This window comes from Triturus cristatus, chromosome 12 (assembly GCF_964204655.1).
Source record: "Triturus cristatus chromosome 12, aTriCri1.1, whole genome shotgun sequence".
In the NCBI taxonomy this organism is placed as follows: Eukaryota; Metazoa; Chordata; class Amphibia; order Caudata; family Salamandridae; genus Triturus; species Triturus cristatus.
In genome coordinates, this window is record NC_140595.1 from 45,506,736 (window position 1) to 45,532,453 (window position 25,718).

Genomic DNA, 25,718 nt, shown 5'->3' on the forward strand with positions numbered 1-25,718 from the left:
CCTCACAGTACTGACCTTAGCAAGCCCGGCCCGGTGCGCCCCCTGAGACTCGATGTATGCTATGTACTTCCCAAAGTCCTGGAACTCCTCCAAGGTGGGGCGAAACGTCATGATCTTGCAGCCAGGGTTCACCAAGGCCGGGTCCACCACACAGGGGTTTTCTGTGCCCATGATTTCTAGCGATCTGCGGCTATATCTAGACTGCTGTAAAACAAAGGAGAGACAGGTCAACCTGCAGCATTTGTTTGAAACCAGGAGACACGCAACACAGTCCAGATCAAGGCGGAACCCAACCCCATAACCCTTCCTACCTGCAGCATTTGTTTAAAACCAGGAGACACGCAACACGGTCCAGATCAAGGCCTAACCCATAACCCTTCCTACCAATATAGAAGAAAAAATAATCACGGTGTGACCCAGTCCACAAAAACAACCCAATATAAACTACTGTAAAGTGTTCTATGCTCAGCGTGGCGTGTGAACCGCCTGGAGGTGCTAAAGGCACTTGTGATTTATAAAGTATGCGGCATTACCAAACCAGAAAGGCAAGCCCAGAAGGAGTGGTCTGGGCATCAGCGAGCCCCCAACCCGTGAAAGGCGACCCCTACCGTAGGCTTCCTGCACAGGCGCTTCATTGCGGCCCCGCAGCAGCTGCCGCCTGGAACCAGGGCACGGCTGGAGTTCTGGCATCATTTAAAACCCGCCTGGAATCTGCTGGACGCCCAACAGCCTCGAGGGCCGCTGGAGACAACCAGTGTGGTTAAAAGAAAACAGGATGTGCAAGCATGGATGCTGCCGAAAAACAACAAGGCAACAAACAGCGCGTGCAATTCAAAGCGTTCACCCGTCTGCGAGAGTAAAGCACCCGTCTCTACAAGGTGGGGGCACACATTTTAAAACCGGCCCGACTGAAAGCAAATGTTTGACCAGGATAACGCACCGTATCTTTAACAAAAATACGTTTTGAGGCTCCAGGTTTGGCCAAGGGGGTCGCCACCGTACAGTGAAATAAAGAAGCTACGGCGACGAGCTGACCCGGGACTGGAGCCAGGACCCACGGGGGTGACAGGCTTTACAGCCCACTCCTCTCCGCCCCTCCAGCCAGGGCACACAACCCGACACTGGGGGACAGTCCTCTTCAAGCCCACAGAGGCTGCACCCTACGGTGGCCATTCTTATTAACAGCAGCACCTTCAGCTTTTCAACACAAAACCGGTTACATAATATGTTGGCTTTTATCGGGGGAAAGGGAGAGCCCGCTACAAAGAAACGTATTAAAAATAACAAATGTGTATGGCATGGAAGCGCCTAGAAGCATATCAGAATTGCAGAAATGCACTGCCGAAGTCTTCACACTGACCACCTCTCTACTAAGTGCTGCAGCCAATGGACAAACCGCTACAAGGGGGGGGGGGAGGGGGGGGGGTGTCAGTGGGAACGAGGCGTCCTGCTAAAATAAGCACTAGCAAAGCCAACAGGTCTCAGTTTTAATGCCCTACCACAAGAAGCAGAGGGCGCCAGCTGAGCAGAGACTAGGGCCCTCGTTATAAAGTAGTACATCAAGCAGGTCCGTTCAAGCTCTGGAGTGGCGGTGGAGGGATACACCCTAAAGCATTGGGCAGAAGTGAACAGTCCACTCTGCTGAGTCAAGCGTGATTGAGAAAGTCCCCATCCAATGAGAGAAGGGGGCTGGATGAAGAAAGAATGTATAAAAGTGGTGGATCAAACACTCCCATCGGTATTGTAAGCAGCAATAGGTTTGCTCGACAGCTGTACCGTCAAAACACAGACCTAACCATAAGGTGCGCCCCCAACTCCACACCGCAGCACAACTCGGTCTAGTCCAGAAAACGAACTGAAGGGTCCATTCAATAAATGCAAAATGCCCCATGCCGGTGTTGTCCAGGAGGTATCCTGGAATGAAATAACAGGCCAACCTGGACGCAGTTTCAGAACTGCCTTCCAAAGTGACTCCCCTCATCCCCATATAGTCTAAAACTGATTTTACTCAAGTACTTGGGAAGAGGAAATCTGAAAAGAGAAATCTAAACACAGTGCAATGAGTAAGATAAAAAGAAAAAAGATACAAACGCATCTTCTCGGCCGCTGCCCATTTTAATCAGACACTTCAAATGTATTGTATTAGAAATAGATAACGCAAGACAATTTCCCCCACTTTTGAAGAGCCACAGCCCCACAACGTGTCCGCTTCTTACACTTCAGTCCAGTTAATTTATCACAATCTATTGATGAATGTCAGCTTTAGTGGTGTTATGTTAAGAAAACGGGCTAAAGCACTTATTCGGTGTTTTAGCTCATAATATAGAACAAAATTGGCAAAGCAAGCCATTTGAGCGAGGTAGATCAAAGGACTCGAGGCGAGTGGGCTCGACGCCACCCGGTTTGAGGAGCAGCGAGGCGTAGGACCAGCGTGCCAGTGGCATGAAGTGCCTCATTTAGACAAACGTAGTGCAAGGAAAGATCAGTCTTGCAAATATGCATCCCAACGGTAGATGGCGGCATGTGCCCATACAAAAAACACAAACTTAGCAGACAAATGGAAAAAAGCAAAACGCGCGACTGCAAGAGATTAGACACAAACATGAAGTAAACACCAGCTAAGAAAGAAAGGATGAGTGCTTGGTGATAGGAGCTTAGGCGGCGACTGTACAGCGGGTGCAGTGGCAGAGGGGGGCCCATCGATGGGAGGGGCCCAGTGCACTGCATTTAGGGATGTTTGTCACTGTTTAGCGGGGGGAGTCCTATTCAGAGGTCGAAGTGGGCAGGATCGGAAGGCCACGACGTGCCCATACTTTGATTTACAAAAAGTATGGGAACGTTTTTTAATAAAAACAAGCATCCCGGGATGGTTAATTCCTACGGTTTAAATGCTTCAGCTGAAGTATCAACCACCCAGCCAATCCCACTTTTGACCTGGTCATATGCAAATCAGTCTTGACCCTGCTCCTCATGGGAACAGTCCAGCCCGAACTGCCAAGCCAGGTCTTCCCTGGACAGGAAACCAGCATCCTGGCACCGGTTTCGGGGTATCACTCCTCATCAGCAAGGCCAGTTAGAATCAAGTGGCTCAGTGTGCAGGGAACCCATGTCTGGGCATACCCTGCCAACTTAAGGTGAACATATAAAACACAACAAAATGGACGGAGCCCTGAAACTTTTTAACCACTCACCCCCAGTCAAGAAACGAAGGCGAGCAGACAGCTAAACAAGCCCTCATGAGAGGGTGCCAGCTTGCCTGAAAGAAATGCAAATGCATGCAACAAATTCGGAAAATATGAAGGATGCTTGGAGCCGGTACTGGCTTTAATTGATAGAATCACTCAAAGATTTGTGATGACAAAAATGTATTCTTTTTGAGTGGTAGAGCAAAGAATTCACAACTTAGCTGTGAAGTGTGTGCTTTTAATTGTAACTTTATTTATATAGTGCTTACTACCCCTGGAGGTGTTGAAGGACAATTACAAAAAATAGCTTTACATTCAGTCTGGGACTAACCAGGCCCCTCCCCCAAGACTCGACAGAAAAGGAAAAACAACAAGCATTTGCAATGCAATAGGTCTCGCATTCACACGAGTTTAAGACAGTGGCATTGTAAATAACAATGCCTTTTATTTATGTTTTAAAAACGGAGACAAAAATAAAAGGCATTGTCATTTACAATGTCAATAGCTCAAACTCAGAAAATGCTACACCTATTGCATTGCAAATGCTTGTTTGTGATTCTGAAGAGTGCTGGAAACAGATTTTAATGGCATTAAAACAGATCAAAGACACTAGGTGATGCAAAAATTATAAATATTCACAGAAACCCGATTTCCACACATCATTTGATTGCTATTCAGTTTTATAAGTAAACTCTAGGTCTGTGCAAATTTAGTGGCCATTTCAGTTGAAAATGTGCGGTCTCTAAATGACAATGTGCTACCACATGATGCTCTAGTTACATTAAAAAAAAAAAAAACACCTGCCTCATGTCCATTAAGGTAGGTGGATCACAAGTTTGTTCTTCTGCAACTGGGCTGTGGTTCTAAAAAATTTGGAAAGCACTGCACAAGAGGCATATTGTGCAAAGCCATAAGGCCCCTTCCTGCCTCAACAATGGTAAAAAATAGCTTTCTCTGGCCAGAGCTATCTATATGATTTATGCTATGTTGTTGTTCCTGTGTAGAAGCTATGAACTAAATAGTGTTTCTGAAATCATAACACAAGCATAGGACTCCACAGATTTCAGTCACACTTCATATTCATCTGTATTCACTTACATGGTTAGCAAGAGACCAAAGACTTACCTATTGTAACGCACAGATCTTAACCTTGAAGCCTTACACCTCCCTATTGTAGGCACTCCAAGACACTGCCCTGTTGAAATTACTGATCACTTTCAATGTATGCTCCTACCTCTATGGCTTATCTGAGGCAACAACTTGTCTCCCACTTTTAACTCCTCCAAGCACCTACGATGGGAAACAGCACCGTGGCTGGAGCGCTTTAGAGAAACAAAAATACACAAAGGGTGAAACCTGTGATGTACAAAATACCTTAAGTGAGGGCCACTATTCTCTTGAGAAAAGTAACGGAGCATGGAATTTAAAAAGGTAATAAACAGTGATTTCTCAAGTTATTTTGTACTGTGGTAATAACATGGGATTTAACCTTGCAACTTAATGTAATTAATACATTTCTTAGTATACAGCCTTCAGATTACATGTTTACTTGATTCATATTTATTTTTAATACCATTTTCAAGTTTCCCAAACCAAACAATATTGAAAGCCTAACAACGAAGTCACTGGCCGATTGTGAGGATACGCTCAGACCAGTGCCGTACGAACTTTAGAACCACAGCCCACTTTTTAGAATGCCAAACTTTTGTAACCCACCTTTCTTTAATGGCCATGAAGCAATTTTTTTAATGTAACTAAACATTGTGTGGCAGCACAACATCATTTTCAGACCGCACATTTTCTATTGAAATAGTCACTAAATTTGTAGACATAGTTTTACTGATTAAACTATACTGCGCACACATGCTAATGTGTGGAAATTGCATTTCAGTGAATTTTTTATTATTAGTGCATCACCATCACACTGCAGAATTAGAAAATAATATGCTTGATTCTGAAGGCGAACAGTTAATTTACAGGGATTTAAATTTTGTTGCACTACAAAAAATTACATCCTACAGCCTTGCCGTTCACATTCTCTGTACTTCAGCAAGATTATCACATAATTTGCATTACTTTACTTTCTCAGATTGCAAAATTAGAGTTTATAAACATCAGTGTGTTAAAAACACAAGTAGCAATTTGTCAGAAGACTTATCCTGACATCTGGCCTGTCTTTGAAGTGCAGCAAATGTGACGAATTAAACACAGAGTTTAAAGGCATCTTTATTTATCTGACTTTCACTACCTACCAAAAAGGCGAGTAGCAACTCCGTTTGGGAAACACTGACTTAGACGCTTGGACACATCATACCGGAAGTGCACACTGAGCTACTAAGTTTAATGACTCAATTGTGGCACACATTTTACATCAGCACAAAATGGCTATGGTAAAGAAAAATGTAAGCTGTCATTTTCTTCCCTAAGTGCCATCGCCCACCTTACTTGTCTCTTTCAACATCATTAGGAAGAAGATGCCACCACGTTACTGAATCCCATTAAACTGGATCACAGTAACATTTGCCTTTTAAAGTTCTCATCTTGAAGAAAACAGAACGTGAATTCCTCTAATCTTTATTCGCTCTACTACTCTTTACTATCACTACAATGAGTCTAACGCATTTCTTGCAAAGCATGTATATGCAATAGAACCTGAAGGCTAGGCCGAGAATCCCTGTGAATTTACAAAGCAAGTGTATGTAAACTAACTTAATTGGTTTCTGGCATAGGTTTGAAAAACACATGGCATCTTAACCGCCCTCTGCCTTTATGTGCACTTCAAAAACTGTTTAAAGGGGTGGCTCGGCCGGAGACTCACAGGCTATATTTTCCCTACGAAGTATTTTTTTAGTTTGCAAATCTCTTTAAAACTGTGATTTTTTTTATTTACGTGCAGGCTTCAGTCCCCAACAAGCTTTCATTAAGTAGTTACAAAATTCACTGAATGTCGAAAATACCTTTAAAGAAGGATCACAATTATATCCTAAACCAATATGTTTTGTTAAGTGCCCAAAGACAATAGTAGAACACTTTGCCGGTGATTGAACAAAGGGGACTTAAGAGAAGGCAGAACTGAAGTTGTAAAAGGAGGTAGCAGATCGAATCCCAGCATCTCTGGGTCGATTCCTGTAGCACTGGGTGGACACAATAATAAAACACACTTGCAGCATGTGGAGGGAGAAATGCAACTGATGCACAATTTTCACTGAAAACATCCAAACATAGTTAGCAACAAAACTACCAGGCACTCACCTTTCTAAATAATCTATTTCCCATATCTTGACACTACAGAACTATCAGGATTAAAAACGTGACCGTGTTAATGGTCTCAAAATACCTTAGCTTTTCAATTCAATTTATAGGACAGTAATGGGTTTATTTAACAATGATCGATTTGATGGTTACAGTATACGTGGGGGTGATAAAGGAATAGACTGCCAGAATCTTGTAGAAACAAAGTAAACGTTTAAGCTAGCAATCCTATTACAGGGCTTTTCGATTACTGGAGTTTCACTTTAAGATATACGAACAAACATAAAAACGAAAGACTTTATAAAATGTTTAAGCCTTTGATGCATGCAAATGCGGAAAGCGCTAGGCGAGTAGCAATTCTGAGCCAAAGATTTTAAAATTTTGGGCTCGTATAAGCGTGTAGAAATGGTGAAGATATGCAGACAATGAGCACAGTCATAATCAGAAAACAGAGCGATTTGAGGGATTGAAAGTGCGGGAAGCCAAAATTCTGCAGTTGAAGGGACAGATGTGCACAGATGTTGAAGGGAATGATATATTGCGACACAGTAAGGACTGGGACAGAAACGATCAGGGGAGGAGGCGGCGAGCCGACTGATCTTTAGAAACACTTTTGTGGGACTGTTGAAGCGAGTGACAAGAGAAAAAGTTCAGGGGTGTTCTGCATCGCATGTTAAGCAAAATGTGATCGATCAGCTTGAGGAAAGTACTGAAAGGCTCTGACAAGTTGAATGTGTTCACTTTCCACTGACGGTTTCAAAGTCTAGAAACATTGAGTGGACACGTCAGAAAGGTAACAAGCGCGTATGCCGTGTGAGTGGTGCGCGCGCTAGTGCGCGACGGCAAAAGTAGGCTGGCGAGTGGTGCGCGATGCAGGCCGCTGAAGGCTGGCGGTTGCACGCGCACGTGAACGCAAGAGCTAGGCCAGATGGCAGCACTTTTAAAAGCCCTAACTAAATGACTCGCAGAGAAACGCATGTGCTGGCTCAGGCGAGACCTAAAAACGAGTAGTTTTATTTTTCCTATTTTTGGGTGGGGGGGGGGGGGGGGGGGGGGGGGGGACAACGCTCCTTCGCCATAGCAGCGGGGACGCCACTGGCTTTAGAGAGATAAAGGAAGTGCTCTGCCTTTCAGCAAGGGGGGGGGGGGGGGGCGAGAGTAGCATTAGTTCAACTATTGAGGGGGGAAAGCCAGGTAGTGTGGCTGTCCTATTACAAAAACCATGAACAATCGCCACAACTCCTTAATTTCTCACACATACAACATCACACAAACTCGATGCGCACTGAGCAGTGACCTGGGGTTATTTATTTTCTTTTGCAATTCTAAAAACAAGATACTGCCACAGCGAGATGCATCAAAAATTAGTTTCTGCACCCTATAATAAAACTGTAGAGATCACTGCCGTCGACTGGGTGGAGGGGTAAAGAAAGGCGGCGGTTAAGAGGTCATCTCCACCACATCCAAAGAGGGCCTGGGTGGTGGGTTGGAGGGAAGGGCAATATCCACCCCCCCCCCCCCCAACGTACAGGCCATGTATGGGTCGTACATCAGCAGTATACAGAGAGGAAGTACACGAGATGGTGGGGCTCTCCAGCAGAACACAGAGGAGAACCAGAGGTGGGTGGTACACCTGCAGTACTCTGAGAGGAAGCGCCAGAGATGGGTGGTTCACAAGCAGTATGAGAGGAAGCAGCCAAGATGGGTGGTTCACATATGTGAGGAAGAACACCAGATGGGTGGTTCGCAAGCAGTATGAGAGGAAGCACCTGAGATGGATGGTTCACAAGCAGTACGAGAGAAAGCAGCCGAGATGGGTGGTTCACATACGAGAGGAAGCACACGAGATGTGGGTGGTTCACAAGCAGTACGAGAGGAAGCACCTGAGATGGGCGGTTCACAAGCAGTATGAGAGGAAGCAGCCGAGATGGGTGGTTCAAAAGCAGTACGAGAGGAAGCAGCCGAGATGGGTGGTTCACAAGCAGTACTCAGAGGAAGCAGCCAAGATGGGTGGTTCATAAGCAGTACGAGAGGAAGCAGCCCAGATGGGTGGTTCACATTCGAGAGGAAGTACCCGAGATCGGCGGTTCACAAGCAGTACGAGAGGAAGCACCTGAGATGGGTGGTTCACAAGCAGTACTCAGAGGAAGCACCCAAGATGGGTGGTTCATAAGCAGTACGAGAGGAAGCAGCAGAGATGGGTGGTTCACAAGCAGTACGAGAGGAAGCACCTGAGATGGGTGGTTCACAAGCAGTACTCAGAGGAAGCACCCAAGATGGGTGGTTCTCAAGCATTACTCTGAGAGGAAGCACCCAAGATGGGTGGTTCACAAGCAGTAGGAGAGGAAGCACCCGATGAACCCGAGATGGGTGGTTCACAAGCAGAACCGAGAGAAAGAAAACGAGGTGGGTGATGCACCAGATGTACACAGAAAGGAAGCACCCTGAGGTGGGCGATGCACCAGATGTACACAGAAAGGAAGCACCCCGAGGTGGGCGATGCACCAGGAGTACATGGAAGGGAAGCACCAGAGGTGGGCGGTGCACCAGGAGTACACGGAAAGGAAGCACCCGAGGTGGGTGTGCACACCAGGAGTACACGGAAAGGAAGCACCCAAGGTGTGTGTGCACCAGGAGTACACGGAAAGGAAGAACCAGAGGTGTGTGTGCACCAGGAGTACACGGAAAGGAAGCACCAGAGGTGTGTGTGCACACCAGGAGTACACGGAAAGGAAGCACCCGAGGTGGATGGGGCACCAGGTGTACACGGAGAGGTTGCACCCAAGATGGGTGGTGCACCAGAAGTACAAAGAAAGGCAGCACCCTAGGTGGATGGTGAACCAGGTGTACATGGAGAGGTTGCACCCGAGGTGGGTTGTACACCAGGAGTACACGGAAAGGAAGCACGCAAGGTGGGTAGTGCATCTGGAGTACACAGAGAGGAACCACCCAAGGTGGGAGGTACACCAGGAGTACAGAGAGAGGTAGCACCCAAGGTGGGTGGTACACCAGGAGTACAGATAGAGGAAGCACCCAAGGTGGGTGGTGCACTAGGCGTACGCAGAGAGGAAGCACACCGAGACGGGTGGTTTACCAGGAGTACGCAGAGAGGAAGCACGGGAGGCAGGTTGTGCACCAGGAGTACACAGAGAAGACGCTAGGTGGGTGGTGCACCAGCAGAACGTGGAAAGAAGCAGAAGATTTGGTGATACATAAGCAGAATATGGAGGAGGGGAAGCACCCGAGATGGGGGTTAATACAGAGCACCCAAGAAGAGGTAGCATCTGCAATATACAGAGGCAGAGTTAAGTGGGGATCACATGAGCTGGAGACGATACATCGCAGGGTTTACCTGGGTAAGAGGAAGGACCGGGTGGGCCTGGGTTGGGCGGAGGGTTAGCAAAGTGGGAATAGTAGGGTGACCAACCATCCCGTATATTGCAGGTTTGTCCTGCAATCATTGATCCGAACCCACTGCCACAGAGGCACTGAGGGTACTTTGCCACTATTTACCCTCTGAAGGACACGCAACTCATTCTTTCAGCCCTTTATGAGCCATAAAAGAGGTACCTCTACTGGTGGCTAGAATGGGGGAGCCGCAGTACAGGGTGGCTCCAGTAAAAGGCAGCTTCAGGAGCACATTCAGCTGTTGAGATGCAATTTCAGCCACTTGCAGATAAATAGCACTGAATGTGTTAATGAATACCCAGAGGGTCATCTGCCTGGGAATATGTCCTTGGTGTTTAGTTTTTTCAATTAAACATGTTTCAATGTGCTGACTAAGATTTAGATTAGTGGACAGAGGCAAGGGGGAGACAATAATATGCCCAGGATCAACACACACTCTAAGTAGTAGACTCGAGACTGCAGCAGAAGGTTACTTTGCTATGTATTTACCACCATTTTGATGAATACATCATGTGACCAGGCATTTCTCCCTCCCCAGGTTCTATCCAGTCCATTTTAAACCACAGCTTTAGCATGGATTCTAAATACTCCCAATCTTGCAAAAAAAATAAACAGTAGAGAACCAAGTTCAAAAAGTGCTTTCCTAAGAGCGCATAATTTAACCTAATGGGAGGCCAGGATTAAAAACTGCCCCCTTTGGTTTTAAGTTTCCAACCAGTCCAATAGAGCACAACTAGGATTAGCAGTGATTCGGATAGCAAGGGACTATTTATTTATTAACTACCATGCTCAAGAAAATTACAAGGACATGTGGGCCCCTCTCAGCTTTAGAATAGAGTGTTTGTTACCAGCATACCTCGGTGAAGTGATAAAGCGGAGATCAGATTTTAATTACCCTAGTTACACGGCTAACACCCACTGGACCAGGTCTTGTGGCAGTAAATGGTTACTGGGTAGTATGTGTGGTAGATAATATTTACTACTGCAGTTTAAGAGTTCAAGACTGTTTGATTCAATCTTAACACCACAGTTGTTTATTTTTTGGTCTCGCCTACAACGCGCATGTGGAGTGCAGGGAGAATACGGTTTACAATTCAGTGGCTTTACAACCCAACAACAGCATACCACTGGTTGCTTTTGTTGTCATTCTTTTGCAATCTTTTAATTGTATAGCTCTCGTAGGCTTCCATTCTTTTGTGCGTTACCTCCTTGCTGGTGCAGGGACCAAGTACATGCGTTCTTCTTAGTCTTTAAGCAACGCACTATTTTTTTTAAACTTTATTATTCCTGGAAGTGCAATGTGTTTTTCTACTTCTAACACAAGCATACAGCTTCTTGTTTATATTGCGTTTACCCTGTATGCCATATCTATTGACACTTGTTACTTACACTTGTAACTGTACTACTCTACCCCACTCCAGTCTACACCAACGTACACCACTCAACCGTGCAAAACTTAACACTCTTGTACACTACTTCCCTCTCTACGATGTACAGCATGGATAAAAAAGATTGGCATAGCCAATAGTTTGAACACAGGCAGGATCTAGGGTGTGAGGCACTACACGTCTGGAGGAAACCCTAGAACAGACGGGAGTCCCAGCCACCACACGCATAAAGGAAGCCTCAAGAGAGGGAGTCCTAGCCACCTCACCGATGGAGGAAGCCCAAGGGCAGCACCAGCGACCACAAGCGTAGAGGAAACCAAAGGAAGGAGGGTAGCTCGAGCCATTACACAGAGGAAACCACAAGAGAGGAGTCCCAGTCACCACTCGCATGGATGAAACCACAGGAGAGAGGGGTGTCAGAGACCCCACACGCATGGAGGAAACCAGGAGGAGAGGGGGAAGCTCGAGCCACCACGGACATGGAGCAAAAGAACAGAGAAGAGAGAGTCCGAGCCACCACGGGCATGGAGGAAAAAAACCCTAAGGGACAGGCCAAGCTACCACACGCCTAGAGGAAACGATAACAGACTAGGCTGGGGGTGGGGTAGTACCAGACGGATAAGCGCATCAGACACAGGGGGCTCCGGCAGCAGATGGAGCGGCTTCGGGGCACATCAGCCAAGGGAGGGGCCGAGGGAAGACTGGGAGGGTCATGAACACGACCGAGCGGGAGGGTAGAATGACCCTCCCACACTGCAGATCAGGCCTCCAGACAGCAGCCGGCGGGCGTCGTACACAAGGAATGACCCTCCGCAAACTTTAAACCGCTACCTGCCACGCAGCAATACGCCCCGAAGCACCCCTCCAAACACTTCCGTTCACAGTCCTACTGGCCCGGTGCGCAGCACCACCACCACACCGGGCACCGTCTGCATTTACAACCAGTCCAGTCGCAGCCATCAGCCATTGTGTGCAGCCATCAGGGGCAGATTAACCGAACAACTGGCACAGGGGAGGGGTCCTTCCCTCATTGTCAAATAAACCCATTGTTGTCTGGGGCGAGTCCTCCCGACACCCCCCTTGAGGGAGGGCCCACTTACAACCTTACATCACAAGATCACTTCGGATTAACCGGAGCAAAGGACTGAATAACAGAGGATTCGACTGCAGGAAAACACAAGACGTGATGCACCCCACACCGTCCTGCAAAGACATGCAAAAGAAAAATATCGCTATCTACCCCCAAAGGAGCCTACGAAGGGCCTGGCTGGCCACCACCCGGAGTGCAGGGTAACTATCTATCCACCCAAAGACTGATGGCCCATCTCGCATAGCGCACCGAGGACCTGCTGGTGGGCGCTTTAAGGCGTGGATCCAGCGCTTCGGAAAGATTGATAAATATCACAAGAGCGATAGAATTAAACACCTATGGAGAACCATGTCCAACATTCTTATCTGTTGTAAGGGTGTATGTTTTTCTAATGGGCCGAGGGCCTGTCACTGGGCCGAAGTACACTGCCGAACAGAATCAAGTGACGCCATAGCAAGTGTAACACAATAATAGACACTAAAGTGTGCCCCAACAGCTTCGCACAATACCTGCAAACTCACAACAGAGGATGCTGGGATCGCAGCCGTGCCCATGCGATCCCTGGCCTCTTTGCAGGCACTGCCACGTGTCTGGCTCATTCTTTGAAAGGAGGTGCAGGTTGATGGAAAATACAGAGAGATTAGTGGGTAGGAGGGGGCGGCTGAGAAATATCCAAGCGTCTGAGTGAGATGGCTCAGTGTGATAATACGCACTAGCTGAAATTTTTATAATGTGTACCTTAACGTGTATTGAAGAACCGAAGATACCAGCATAACTCGGGAAGGTGGACAAGGCCTCGAGCATCTGACCAGGTGAGAACCCGATTACTCACACGTCTCAACTAACTTAACTACATGGATAAGTGCGGCATCGGAAACAAACATTGGCAAAGCAAATAGGTCTAGTCTGTATATGTTTTTTTAATCATGTTTTACAGCAGCCCAACATGGATTAAGAATATAAAAAAAAAGCTATGAAGCAGCCAACAATTGCAGAGAATCATGTTGCATGTTGCTGCGCAACATTGGTAAAAAAAAACAGACAAAGCCAGCAGTTCTCACATAGTTGCGACCTACTGGCTTTGTTTGCCTCGACGTGGAGTATACTCTTTTGGGATTTAAGGGACATAACTGTGTGCCTTGAGGCTGGCAGATCTGACATGGCATTGAAGCCAGCCAATTACTGCACACGTAGGGCTCATTCCCTTAAGATATCTCGGGACTCTCGATGGCTTTCACGTGTTTGCAGCCGAAATGACACAGCGTTGCACTGAGGCAAAGTCACACAGGTTTTGTGCTCTTCTCTGCACACTGAGCCGCTTCCACATTTGACCGTTCAACAACAGAGAAAAATCCAGACTTTACTCCCTAGGCGACAAGTACGCAGCTGTTTCCTGCCACCAGGACCGGACATATAAAGGCCAGCATTTTTTGTTCAGGTTTTCAAAATATTTGTTAAAAAACAAAAGCTGGATTTACACCTGATGTTGTCGTCCACTGTAAGACGCATTACATTATGATTTTAACCACTTGCATTAGTTCAATCAATCAGGATTTGTAGGGCGCGACTAATAACTAATAAGGCGCTAGGACCCTGCTGAGATCATAGAGCAAGGTCTCGAGTTCTTTTCTTAATGTTGTGATGGGAGTATTGGTTGTTACACAAATGGCCATTGTTGTTACACAGATGGCAATACATAAACAGTGTTTTCTTCTTTCTAAAAACATGAACATCCTAACAAAATGCATACTAATTACGAATGCTTTAGTCTTTCTATCTAACTCGAAGTGCTGTGTACTAAACTCTTAGCTAAAAGTACCTCTGGTCGCTCAATGTTTGAATCCAGTCTTTTGTTTTAGTTCTACAGGTGGTCAAACAAGGCTTCATTAAGACACAATGCGTCAAACTGCAGACTTTGGAGCTGGGGATCCCGGTTCAAGCCTCGGCTCAACCTCTTGTGATTCTGGGCAATTTACTTAACCTCCTGTGTGTAATAAAACAGTAAAGCATATTGAAATTGCAAACCGCTCCAATACGTTCAAGTGGGGGTCAAGTTTGGGCTATAGAAAAATGCCCAAAAAGAGAAAAAAATGCATCAAATGCAGTACGAGCAACAGAGGGACACCAACTAAGATACATTAAAATGTGTACTTGCTCCAGGTGCCACGCAAAGGAAAGGAAGTGACGCTTCGAGCGTGCTGCCGAATTAGAAAGGAGCAAAGAAGAGTGATGGTCCTGCCAATGAATGGTAAATAATGGGCAGGCTAAAAGCCCCCTTTTAGAGTTTTTAGGTCTAGTCTAGTCACAGCTTGCTCTGTATCTTCGAGACATGCTGTATTTAGAAAATGGGCAAAAAGCTCCGTCCACTCTCCACCCATCTTTTTAATTGGCTTCTGGCCTTTGTAAATGGTGGCTTTTCATTGGTTAATAGGCTTAGTAGGCCCTCCTTAGTACCGCCTTGTCTCTTCTTGAAACCTCTGATGAGGACACCCAGTTACATGTGTTGATACTTCCTAGGTTTTATTTACAGCCCGAGCACTATTTTCTTAAATGGCTTCAGGCAGGACACACCTGGTTCTAAGCAAGGCTGGCAGGTTGTTACATTACTCACTAGCACATTTCACATTTATATTAGACTTTTTATACATTTCCCTTCATCAGTTCCACACAGAGTACAACCTAAATTCTTTTGTCACATTTCAAAGCTACTAATTGAATATATGAACATAGCTATTTGAATGTACTTGTGGTACCGTCTTGCTTGCAATGTATTATGGGTACGGTGGATCTACCATATCTTCCGCAGGGTGCAGTACCAAAAGAGGTCCCAAGGGCCACACATGAAGCACCCAGCAACATGGCTAGGTGAAAAACATTGCCATTTATAATGCCAATAACTCCAACAAATGTGAGACCGATTGCATTTCCAATACAATAGGTCTCACATTAGTTAAAGTTAGCGTTTTTGGCATTGAAAATGACAATGCTTTTTACTTTTGCTTTTTTAATACCATTGGCAATAGTGCTATGCAAATATAATTCCACTGCAAATAAAACAACAAAAGTAAAAAAAAAAATTTGTCAATGCCAACAGCTCTAACATTAACAAATGTGAGACCCCACTGTATTGCAAATGCTTGTTTTTTTTTAATTTTTATTAGGCACAATAGGTCACCAAACGACAGCAGCACATGTGTGCCGCCTGCAGGCTCGACCTGTGAGCAGGCGAACACCGCCCTATTGTGTGGAAAGAAGTTCACCCCAATACCAGTGAATGCTCACAGACCTACAATGCGGACCATACCCACAACTCCACAAAGGGTCCTCATTCCCACCGTGGCAAAAGCTGCCACAGTCAAAGCCTAGGCTACACTGCAAAACTGAGGGACTACACGGTTGACATTAGAAAAATTAAATAACGCATGTGTCGGGGTAAAGGCAGTCTTTAAGAAAGGCACCGTCAGTAATTAAAACCTCACTTTGAGACAGATCCCTACCAGGCCCTTTATTCATGTCCTTATCTTGACAAGCAAGCACTGCTCCTTCTCAACGCAAAATGTAACAAGCAGTGGCAAAGTCAGGTTTGGGTTTAAAGTGCTAAGAGCCTGAGCCAAGAAATTGAGAAACTCTCAAGCCAATGGCTAAAAGAAGCTGATGGAACAAAGCCAGTGGTTGAATGGGTGGACCCAAAGCTCACTATTAATCTATTTATTTTCACATCAACCAAACGGTGTGTTACAGACACACCAAAAAAAAAAAAAAAAAAAAAAACCAGACCTAAAAACACTTAAAAGAAAGTTAACCACACAGTCTCTATTTACATTTAACATGTTTCTCTTCAGCGTGCATCCCGAAGATTATTTGCTTTTTTTGCCAGAACCTGAGTTTCCATGGTTTTGTTTATGTTGTAACATAGGAGTCTTGCCTAGCGCCTACTGCAAACAAATCGCCTCTGGATGTCTGAGTAAGTTCAGGCTCTGGATGAGTGTTAATGACAGAGTGTAGTTGAGAGCTCTGGGGCGGAGGCTGAAAGTAGTGCGAGTTTCTCACAGTGCCTGTGACCCTGCAGAGCGCACAGAGCGATGGTCACATAAGGGAAAACTTTAAGAACCATTGTATGCAAATCGTGTGAAGGAGATCTGCAGAGATGTGCAAACACTGAAAGTTCCTAAGGAAAAGAAAATGTCACGTTTGCAGGTGAAGTGAGTAAGGTGCTAGCGAGGTTACAAAAAGAAATTACATGCAGAAAGATGTGCGGAGAAAAACTATTCAAGTGCCTAAAGCAGAGCAAGAGATGGCAGAGCAAGATGCTGTGGAAAAAAAAAAAAAGATCACTGACCTTCTACAGACCATTGTAATGTTTTATCAGTCTCATTTTCAAAATTAAAATATTGGATTCTAATTTTTCAAACCAATAATATTCTGGTTATGAAATCATCCGTAAATAAAAACAAATGCCTGTAAGCACTGGCAAACCTAAAAGGACTCACTTGTTTTATCTATGTTACATGCTGTGTGATCTGCCTAGAGGTATAAACAAAACTCAGAGGCACCCAAAAACTGGTCATGTGGTTAGCTCTGTCATGGACAGAATTCTAGTTCGCATGTAGTAGACCATCAGGTACATAGGCCGTCCCTCTTGTAAAGGATTCCTAGAAACACTTCGGCAACACCCCTTTTGGAGACCACTCCCACCTTTTTCATCCCACATAAAGCACTGGGTACAAGAGACACTTACGCAAGTTGTAGGGTAGGGTAGGGTTGGAGAAAAGTAGTGTGGTGGATGATGTCAACTATAGCAATCCGGGTAGGGCAAGGTTTGGGATCGGGGTAAGCCTTAGTATTGGGGTGAGGGTATATTTAGGCATTTTTTAATGACTTGAGTTATAAAAGGTTTAGTGCATGGGTTAAGAAGGTAGTGGAGGAGGTCACAAGATATTATATACAGGGGCACCTCTACCCTTAAAATAACTGGCAACAAGACATAAGGAGTAAAACATTTTAAGGTAGGATTTAGGGGCGCAGGGAGGGGGTCGGTAAACACACCTTTGGTTAAGGGTTAGTGTAGGTCTATGTACAAATTCAGAGGTAATGCTAAACATTTTTTTAAAAAAAACCCAGACTTTTTGACCTGTACATTTAGACATATCCTGACTACAACTACTCTACCCCCCCTTCCTTTGTGTTTCCACTTTTTCATTTACTAATTTTACCTATACTGTCGCAGTGACCTGCATGAAGCCCTTGCTCAAAGATTTTGCCTTGTTGAACTCAGAGTAGGTTAGCAACCTCAATTCATACTAAACACAGAGGCGCTGATAGTGTGGCACAGAAACAGAGTTTTTTTTGTTTTCCTCTATTGAAGGGAGGTATTCTGAAAGAGCCATGTTTTGAGCATTTTCCGATTAGACGAGTAGCTTATTTATGGAATGCAGAGAGGGGAGAGGGTGTTCCACAGACTAACCACAATATAAGAAAGGGAGCACTCTCCAAATTTTCCCTTCTGACTTTTGGTACTTTGGCCAGGTGTGTATTAGTGGACCATATGGTTCTTCCAGGGAATAGGAGGAGAGCAGAGAATGGGACATCAATAGCCCTTTATCTGAAAGCACCCTGTGGGCAATACAGAGGGATTTAAATTTGGTCCTCTAAGTCACAGGGAGACAGTGAAGGCAGTTCAGGGCTTGTTAGACAGATTGGTATCTGGGTATGTTGTATAGCAACTGGGCGGCAGAGTTCTGTACCACCTGGAGTTTTCTTTTTGTAGCTTTTTGGGCTCCCTAGTAAAGGCAGTTGACGTAGTCCAGGTGGGAGTGTGTAAGAACCTGGACTACTAACCTCTTTGCAGTAAAATGGATCAGAGGGAGAATGTTTGAGAGCATCCTGTGCCTGCCATACCAAGTGGTGGCAAGCTTCACTGCCTGGAAGCCAAACTTCAAAGATTTATCCAGCACATATCAAGGCTCTTGATGGATGTTTTTGAGGGCAGAGGAGGACCTAAACGTCTCTGCCAATCAAAGCTCAGAAGCAGGTTTGGATTATTGCCCGGGATCATGAGCTCAGTTTCATTTAGTCTGAGACATGAGTTTGCAATCCAGTTAGCAACCTTCTCGAGACGGGCCGAGAGAGGGGGGAAATCTTGATGCAGAGTCATGAAGAAGACCAGCAGCGTATCGTCCGCACGGGAGATTATTGAAATCCCATAGGGGAGGACGATGTCTTCAAGTGACCTCATATACACAATAAACAGAGTTGGACTCAGGGATGATCCCTGGGATACTCTGAATTTTAAGAAAAGGGTGTCAGATGGGCAACCTCCTTCAAAGACCTGATGGGTTAGTCTTCAAAAAAAGGTGACTTAAGCCAGTAGAGGGCTCTTCCAGAAATTCCAATACTCGGGCGTCTATTTGAAAGGATGTCATAGTTTACCATGTTGAATGCTGAGCTTAGGTCAGGCAGGATAAGAGCTGCTAAACCTCCCCGATCAAACAGTCTTTTAGATTCCTCAACCTCTGCCAAGAGGGCAGTCTCTGTTCCGTAATAGGGGTTAGCATCCAGCCTGGGTGGAGTGGAGCATTTCGTGACTTTAAAGAAATTCCAATAGAGTTTGATTGGCATGTTTTTCTAGTATTTTATGAATCCCTGGGAGAAGGGAGATGGGGCAGTAATTTCCGAGAACCAATGGATCCAGGGTGGGCTTTCTTATTAGTGTTTTGACCATAGCATGTTTCCATGCCAGTAGGACATGTCCCGTAGTAAAAGAAAGGTTTACCAATTCAAACAGAGGGGAGTATCAGGTCTGCAGCTCTGGCTAAGATTCGTGGATGGGCCGGGTCTTTGGGAGATCCAGATGAGACTGGATTCAGATCTCTGCAAGACTGACTAAAGTTGAGATAGGGAATTCCAAAAGTCTGTTATGATTGAAGACCACCTGGTCATCTTTAAGGCTAGGAATACAAGCAGGGGAGAAATAGTGAAACATGTCAGATATCTTGGATTTTCTTCTGAAAAAACATAGCCAGGTCATCACACTGAGGTTGATGGTTCGGGGGTGGGGTGTGTAGGGGGATGGAGGAAGGCCCTAGGAGCGTTTTTACAATACAGAATTTTTCACGTGGGAAATTGGCAGCATAAATGATTTAATTACCATATTCACCTTAACCCAAGGTCACCAAGTAATACTGGAGTATTCTTAAACCCCAGAAAGGAGTGAAATGAGCACTCATTAGGATAGGGTCCTCCAACAGATGTTAACAGAACCCTAACCGACAATTACAATGCCTCACTTCTTGTGTAAATGGTGACTGAGGCAGGGAAGACTCAGTTGTGCTCATCACTCTAGTCCCATAAGTACTCTAGTAGTTGACATGTAATGGCAGCAAGGAGATCTGCGCCTTTAAGATGTGACAGGAATACTAGCCCCAGATAAGGACCTCTATAGCAGTGAAACTAAGCATCACTTCCTGTGTAAACGATGGAAGATGGAGACAAATGCAGTGCTGGCCTCAATCTGTTCCTGCCACTACAACCAGTTCTAACACTTGCAGATGTGCGTGGGTGCTGCCCAAGGAGAACAGCTTAATTAGTGCATCAGAACTGAAGATGCAGCCGAGACCCCTCAATGCTAGAACTGCAGGCTTGCAGGACACACATCACACGAAACGGACGTGGAACAAAGCATGCACTTGCAGAACCCCACAAGAACGCACAGAAGAGGTCTTCAAGGCAGCCCCTTACTCCAGATCCAAGCTGTAACCTAAGGGCACAATACCGACCTGGCCCCTGCTAGCAGACACGTCATGTCAATGCACAAGGTCTGACTACTCACACAGAACCAGTGGGACAGGGTGCTTTGCAGAAAGTAATCACGAGAATGGAACCAATGTGGGCATTCTGCCAAAATAGAACGAATTGTAAATATAGACGCCTCTGAAGTGCAACCGTATTATATATAGCCTTTTACCATCTTACTTAATGCAGGCTTGGATTACAAATTACACACCTCAAAACATACAATAGTAATACTGCAGTGTTTCTTCACCAAGGATCTGGGGCGACAGCCCTGCTCCAAATGAAAGGGAACACACCTTCACAAAACAAACAAAAAAAAACAGTCCGGATGTAGTAACCGTTCACTTTCGCTCTTATATAGGAGCTACCCCTCAAATTATACAAAGACAGTATCCCTGTACTGGCTGCGTTGCCTTCTGGTTAGGTTCTTCTACACTAACAGTGCACACAGACTGCATTGATGCTATTTTACCAATCTCGTTCGGTTAGAATGTGCCAAGGTAGAGGCATACTTCAGCAAAATAAAGCCAAAGCTGAACTGATGCGTTTCAGCTAGAACCCCCTACACCGATAGCTCTGTCAGTTTGGTTTTGAAAAATATACCCGACAGCGGTTGGGCTTCCAAGCAGTTTGTTTTCACTGGTCTTCAGGATCCTTGTTCGAGTCTAGACTGACCTGTCCTCATTTATGTAACATCAATAGAATTTCTTTTTCAAGTTCACCCGTGACAGCATGTGCTCTCGTTTGCAAGAGCTATTGTACACAACAAGGGGCTTGCAGCCCACCCACAACTCAAAATTCGTTAGCTTCCTTGTCATCTTATATCCTGCCTTTGCATTGGCCAGCACCTGCTAGCTTGGCTTCCTCTTCTTTCTGCTGGTGCATGGGCCAACTACTGAGTGTTTCCTCTTGGTTGCGGATGATCGTGCTGTGAAGGAGGTGCTATTTTTATTTTTTCTTCGCCCCTGTTGTGTTTGTTAAACCACTTGCTATGTTTTACTAGGCCACACACACTTATAAGAAGCAGTTTTATCCTTTCAAATGAATTTTTTTTGTGACAACCAACATAATCTACTTCGAAATGTATTTTCACTAAGACATGGGCGCTACTGCTTTAATAACTTATTTGCTCAGAATCACAGGATTGCCTTACCAGGACCTAACAAGCAGAGGCAAAGCCAAACGGTCTCTCCTTAGAGACTGTTGGCTCGGTTATCGACTTTTTCTTCATGCTGTACAGATGGCATTGAAGACTTTGGCAATGGTTTGTAGCCATGCTGTAAAGCAGCGTGCCTGCTGTGCATCACACCACCACAAAATAAAAAGACTATAATGCACTCAGTGCTATTTAAAAAAAAAATTAATACATTAACAAAAAAACACACAGACATTAGCCCTGGCTGTGTCTTAGCACTTTTTAAAGTGTTGTTTTAGCTACATTGCAAATCATCTGTGCGTTGTACAGCATGGCTACAAAACATTGCCAAAACCAATAGTTCCTATATGTGGGAGCTATTGGCTTTGCCAATGCTTGGTTTATTTTTTAGGACTCGCCTCTTCTGCAGCCGTTTGTTAGCTACAGACCTATTATAACCAATATACTATGAGTGGTCTCTGGGTCTGCTGAAATACTTGGGAATTCATGGCTTACCTGCCTTGCTCGGTTACCTGCTCCTGATTCACGTACATTCCTCAGTATGCATACGTTTGTACCACATACTCTGAGAGGGTAGGTTGTATCTTTCCACTGCTGATGTACTGTCGAGGCCTACTCATTAAGGCAATATTTGTTAGTAGTTGAGGTGGACACAGTATGTCATCAATCTAAAAAGAAAATACTTTTGCCCTTTTTAGGTCTCGCCTGGCGTAAGACTGCGCAGACATACCCAGTCTCGCTGGCGAGATTTAAGGTTTTAGGGTAGATTTCTCTAGTGGGCTTTAAGCCCCGCCCCTCGTTTCCATTGGCTGGCGTCACCGTTTATGCTAAACGGTGGCCAGCCATTGGAAAAGAGCGTCTAGTGACGTACACTTTTCTCTTTTAGAGCCGTCCCAGTTGGACTGGCTGCCCCGACTTACTGCTGGCGTAAAAGGTTTTCTTATCTTTATGGGGCCAAACACATGGCCCCATAAAGATAAGAAACCAGTCATGCGAGTCAGTCCAACTGGGACGGCTGGCGAGCCAGTCCAACTGGGACGGCTCTAAAAGAGTGAAGTAGTGTTTGCTCCTCTGTTTGTTGCTGAATGGAGTGAAGATTTCCTTCAACTCGCGGGCTCACAAGCACGGATGCGAGCCTTACTTGCCTTCAGATGCGGGGTGAATCCAGCAAGCCGGTCAATTCTCCTCTCCGAGACACTCCCCGGTCCCAGGCAGAGCCTCACTTCTCTCTTCGAGCGTGGGAGAGCCCTCTGGGCCAGGGACCAATCCCAGCGTGGCACTGGGATGACGCAGCAGGAATCCTGGAGGGCCGGGACCAATCGCAGCGCCGCTCTCGAGTGGAGCGTCCAAGCTCAGGGAAACACTCTCTCCCGCTGGGCCAATCTCAGCGCGGCAGAGAGATGTCGTCACGGGGACTCTCCCTGCGGCGGTGAGCTTAGGAGCGGCGATCTCGGGCCTGGGCCAGCGATGGCGGTGAATTGGGAAACGGCAATATTGTGGAATGTAGCCATATAGAATAATAATGTTTCAATTTGTATTTAATTTATCTGCACGCATGAAATTCGTACATATTGCCACGCGGCAGCTTAATAAAACAAAAGTAACTCCTAAGCATCTGCCAAGTGCGAGTTATCCTACCATCCGCCTCAAACTGTTTAAATACGTGTAGTTCATTAAGGATTGGATGACCTCCACGGCATTAACCACAGCCTGTGACCAACCGGCTGCTCATCTCACTAAAGGGTTGCTCCAGCGCTGGCTTTCCCTGCCCCCTCAAGCTCCCGCCCTTTCCTCGCTTAACCGCCCTCTGCCTCTCTGCTGTCCAATCCCACGCCAGCGATCCACCCCCTCCTCTCTCGCCGAAATCTACTATCTAATTGAAGAGCCGCGATTCCTCACGTGAGAAGTTGATTTGTAGTTTGAACACGTGGCTCATTGAAAACAAGCATTGAAAATGCAATAGGCCTCGCCTTTTATTAAGTTAAAGCCATTTGCTTTGCTATATAATACCATTAGCAAAGCAAACTGCTTTAACTTAATAAAAGGTGAGGCCTATTGCATTTTCAATGCTTGTTCTGACATGGTTTGAATGGTGTTTAATTCAATGGAACGCTAAAAGGCTGCCGCAATACATTCATTTGAGCAGGTAAAACAGGTGCCACCAGAAATATTAATATACAAGTTCCAAGTTCCACATTCCATTTTACGAGTCGGTTTAGAAACCGCTGCGCACTGTAGAGATACTACTGGCCACAGTGTGCATGTCATCTACAGGAGCCTGGCGAGTATCAAACAAGCCCAGTACGTTTGTACCTACTATTGGCACAAATAGTAAAGCTGGTTAGTGTGCATACCAAAGACGCACCTGATGTCCACAACAACTCTGATGTTTTCCATTTTAAACAAACCCCACCTAGTACCTACAAGCAGCCAGATACCACGAAACAGAGCATAGAAAGGGAGTGATGTGCCAACTTACTGTTGTTGCCTTACCCCCCCCCCCCCCCATGCACCAACAAATGATGGGGTGAAACCAGCGGGTCCTTCATTCTCTACCACTGTCCGAACAAGAGGGGTGAGTGTCCAAAGCCCAAGATGGCCCCTCAGCACAGGCTTCCACAGGAAGCAGGCTGTGAAGAACCCTGAGCCAAGGGCATAGAGCAGAGGTTGCACCCTGTCCAATTGATGGGCACGCCTGGTGGGGCAGTGTGCCAGGCTCTCATGCACAGTCTTGGGGGAGTGCAGCACCACATCATGCTACCATGTGCCATGCTCCAGGCCCTGCCCTACTAAAGGCAGCCAAGTCTAACAATGAACTGCACATTGGCAGACATACAGCTCCTGTGATCTGCCTGGCGTCGCAGCACTAAACCGGCCATCTGCAGTTGTGCGACAGGTAATCAGACTGATCAGACATGGAAGCTTTGAGCAACAGGGGCCGTTTTATACATGCAGCGAATTTTCCTTCATTGCGCTGGGCACACCTTTAAAAAGGTGCGCCTGGCGCAACTTAAGAATTCCAGGAGACCCCCTTTCCCCACCCCAGGGGGCTGCCATCAGAGGGCGCACTGCCACTTCAAATCTAGGCGAACAAAGGTTAGCTCACTTTTGCATTCCTTACCTAGAGACCTCCATTATTTTCCAACCTTTTGCAGAAGATATACAGTGCGACACAGGAGGAGCTCCCTACCCCAGGAAGTTCACCGAGAAGGCAGAAAAGCAGCAGCTGGAATGCTCCAAGCATCTGCAGTCCTCCCTCACTCTAGCCCTGTAGACACCCCCAGTAGCAGTTCATTGCTCTGGAGCTCACCAGGTAAACACCCACCCCATGGAAACACAGGTGACACCACTGGGAGGTTTTACGAGACGGAGGTGCACTATAACACATGCTGAAAACTCTGGAGACCAAAGATTTAAATCCCAGATCTTCCCTGACGCAGTGTGTGATCTTGAGTGGCCAGTGTCTGCTCTTTGTGCAACCTGTAGCCCTGCACACGTCATTGCTGTAGGTCCAGCAGAGATTAAACAGGAAAACAAAGGGAAACCGCCAGTGTAATGCCCCTCTTTCCAGGTCTGCTCCAAGGCGGTTGTGTGAGCAGTGTGCACGATCACGGAGTCGAGGCAGCTGGAAAGCATCGCGATGGAGCACTGGAGCAGCCCTCGAGGATGGGACCATGTGATGCCAAGATTCTGGGTGAATAGGTTTTGAGGATGGGAAAGCCGTGGGAGTTAACCGGGATGGGGGTGATCTGATCCAGAGGACTTGGCTTTCATTAAAAGTTGGCTCAAAGCTGTCGGGGTCTACAGCATCGACGTTCACACCAAGGTCGCACCTGGCGGAGAGCCGCTGCTTCTCCCAGTGGATTGGGCTATTTGGGACCAGTAATCCCAAATGCCAACACCATAGCCACAACAACTCTACCATACAGCAGGGAAGGCGAGCGAGAGCACCCGTCCTGCTGCAGGGAGACAAGCTGCACCCGTCTGCGGAAAGGAAACCCAGCACTGCTGCCCCCAAGCCCCGGAGGATGCGCAGGCAAGACCGGCTCATACATCACACATGCTACATGACAGGACGGAAGTACCAACTCTAGTGTGGGTTCCATTTTGTCATACGTTTAGCGAGTACACAGATTATGTGAGTTCACGCCGTCCTCAAAAAGAGGCCCGACCAAAGAAGGATGTTGGTTGTCAATCACACTGCATGGTAAGATAGCCGCAGGTTCTCAAGCTACAGTAGGGCACGGACCAGCAGAGGTTCCCTGCCCCGCAGCGGGGCAGGCCGCAGTACCCTCAACCCACAGAAGGGCCGGAGGGTCCTTTCACGAGAGCAGGGTACTCGACACCCACCCTACACACAGGTTGGGGATAGCTCCCTCGCCAGGGCAGAGCAGAGCGCGCTGCACGGCCTCAGTTCTCAGGCCGGGTCATGTGACTGCACCGGTATT

The 25,718-nt window shown here is 46.3% G+C and overlaps 1 protein-coding gene across 2 annotated transcripts in view; it reads right to left on the reverse strand.

The window, feature by feature from the left end:
• The window catches only part of KDM4B (lysine demethylase 4B), a 350,269-nt gene that overhangs the window by 300,661 nt on the left and 23,890 nt on the right, over positions 1-25,718 (reverse strand). For both annotated transcript variants that reach the window (XM_085637671.1, XM_085637670.1), the window contains exon 2: positions 16-204. In XM_085637671.1, the coding sequence (XP_085493797.1) occupies positions 16-171 (156 nt within the window). In that variant the 5' untranslated portion in view covers positions 172-204. The remainder of the gene's footprint in view (positions 1-15; positions 205-25,718) is intronic.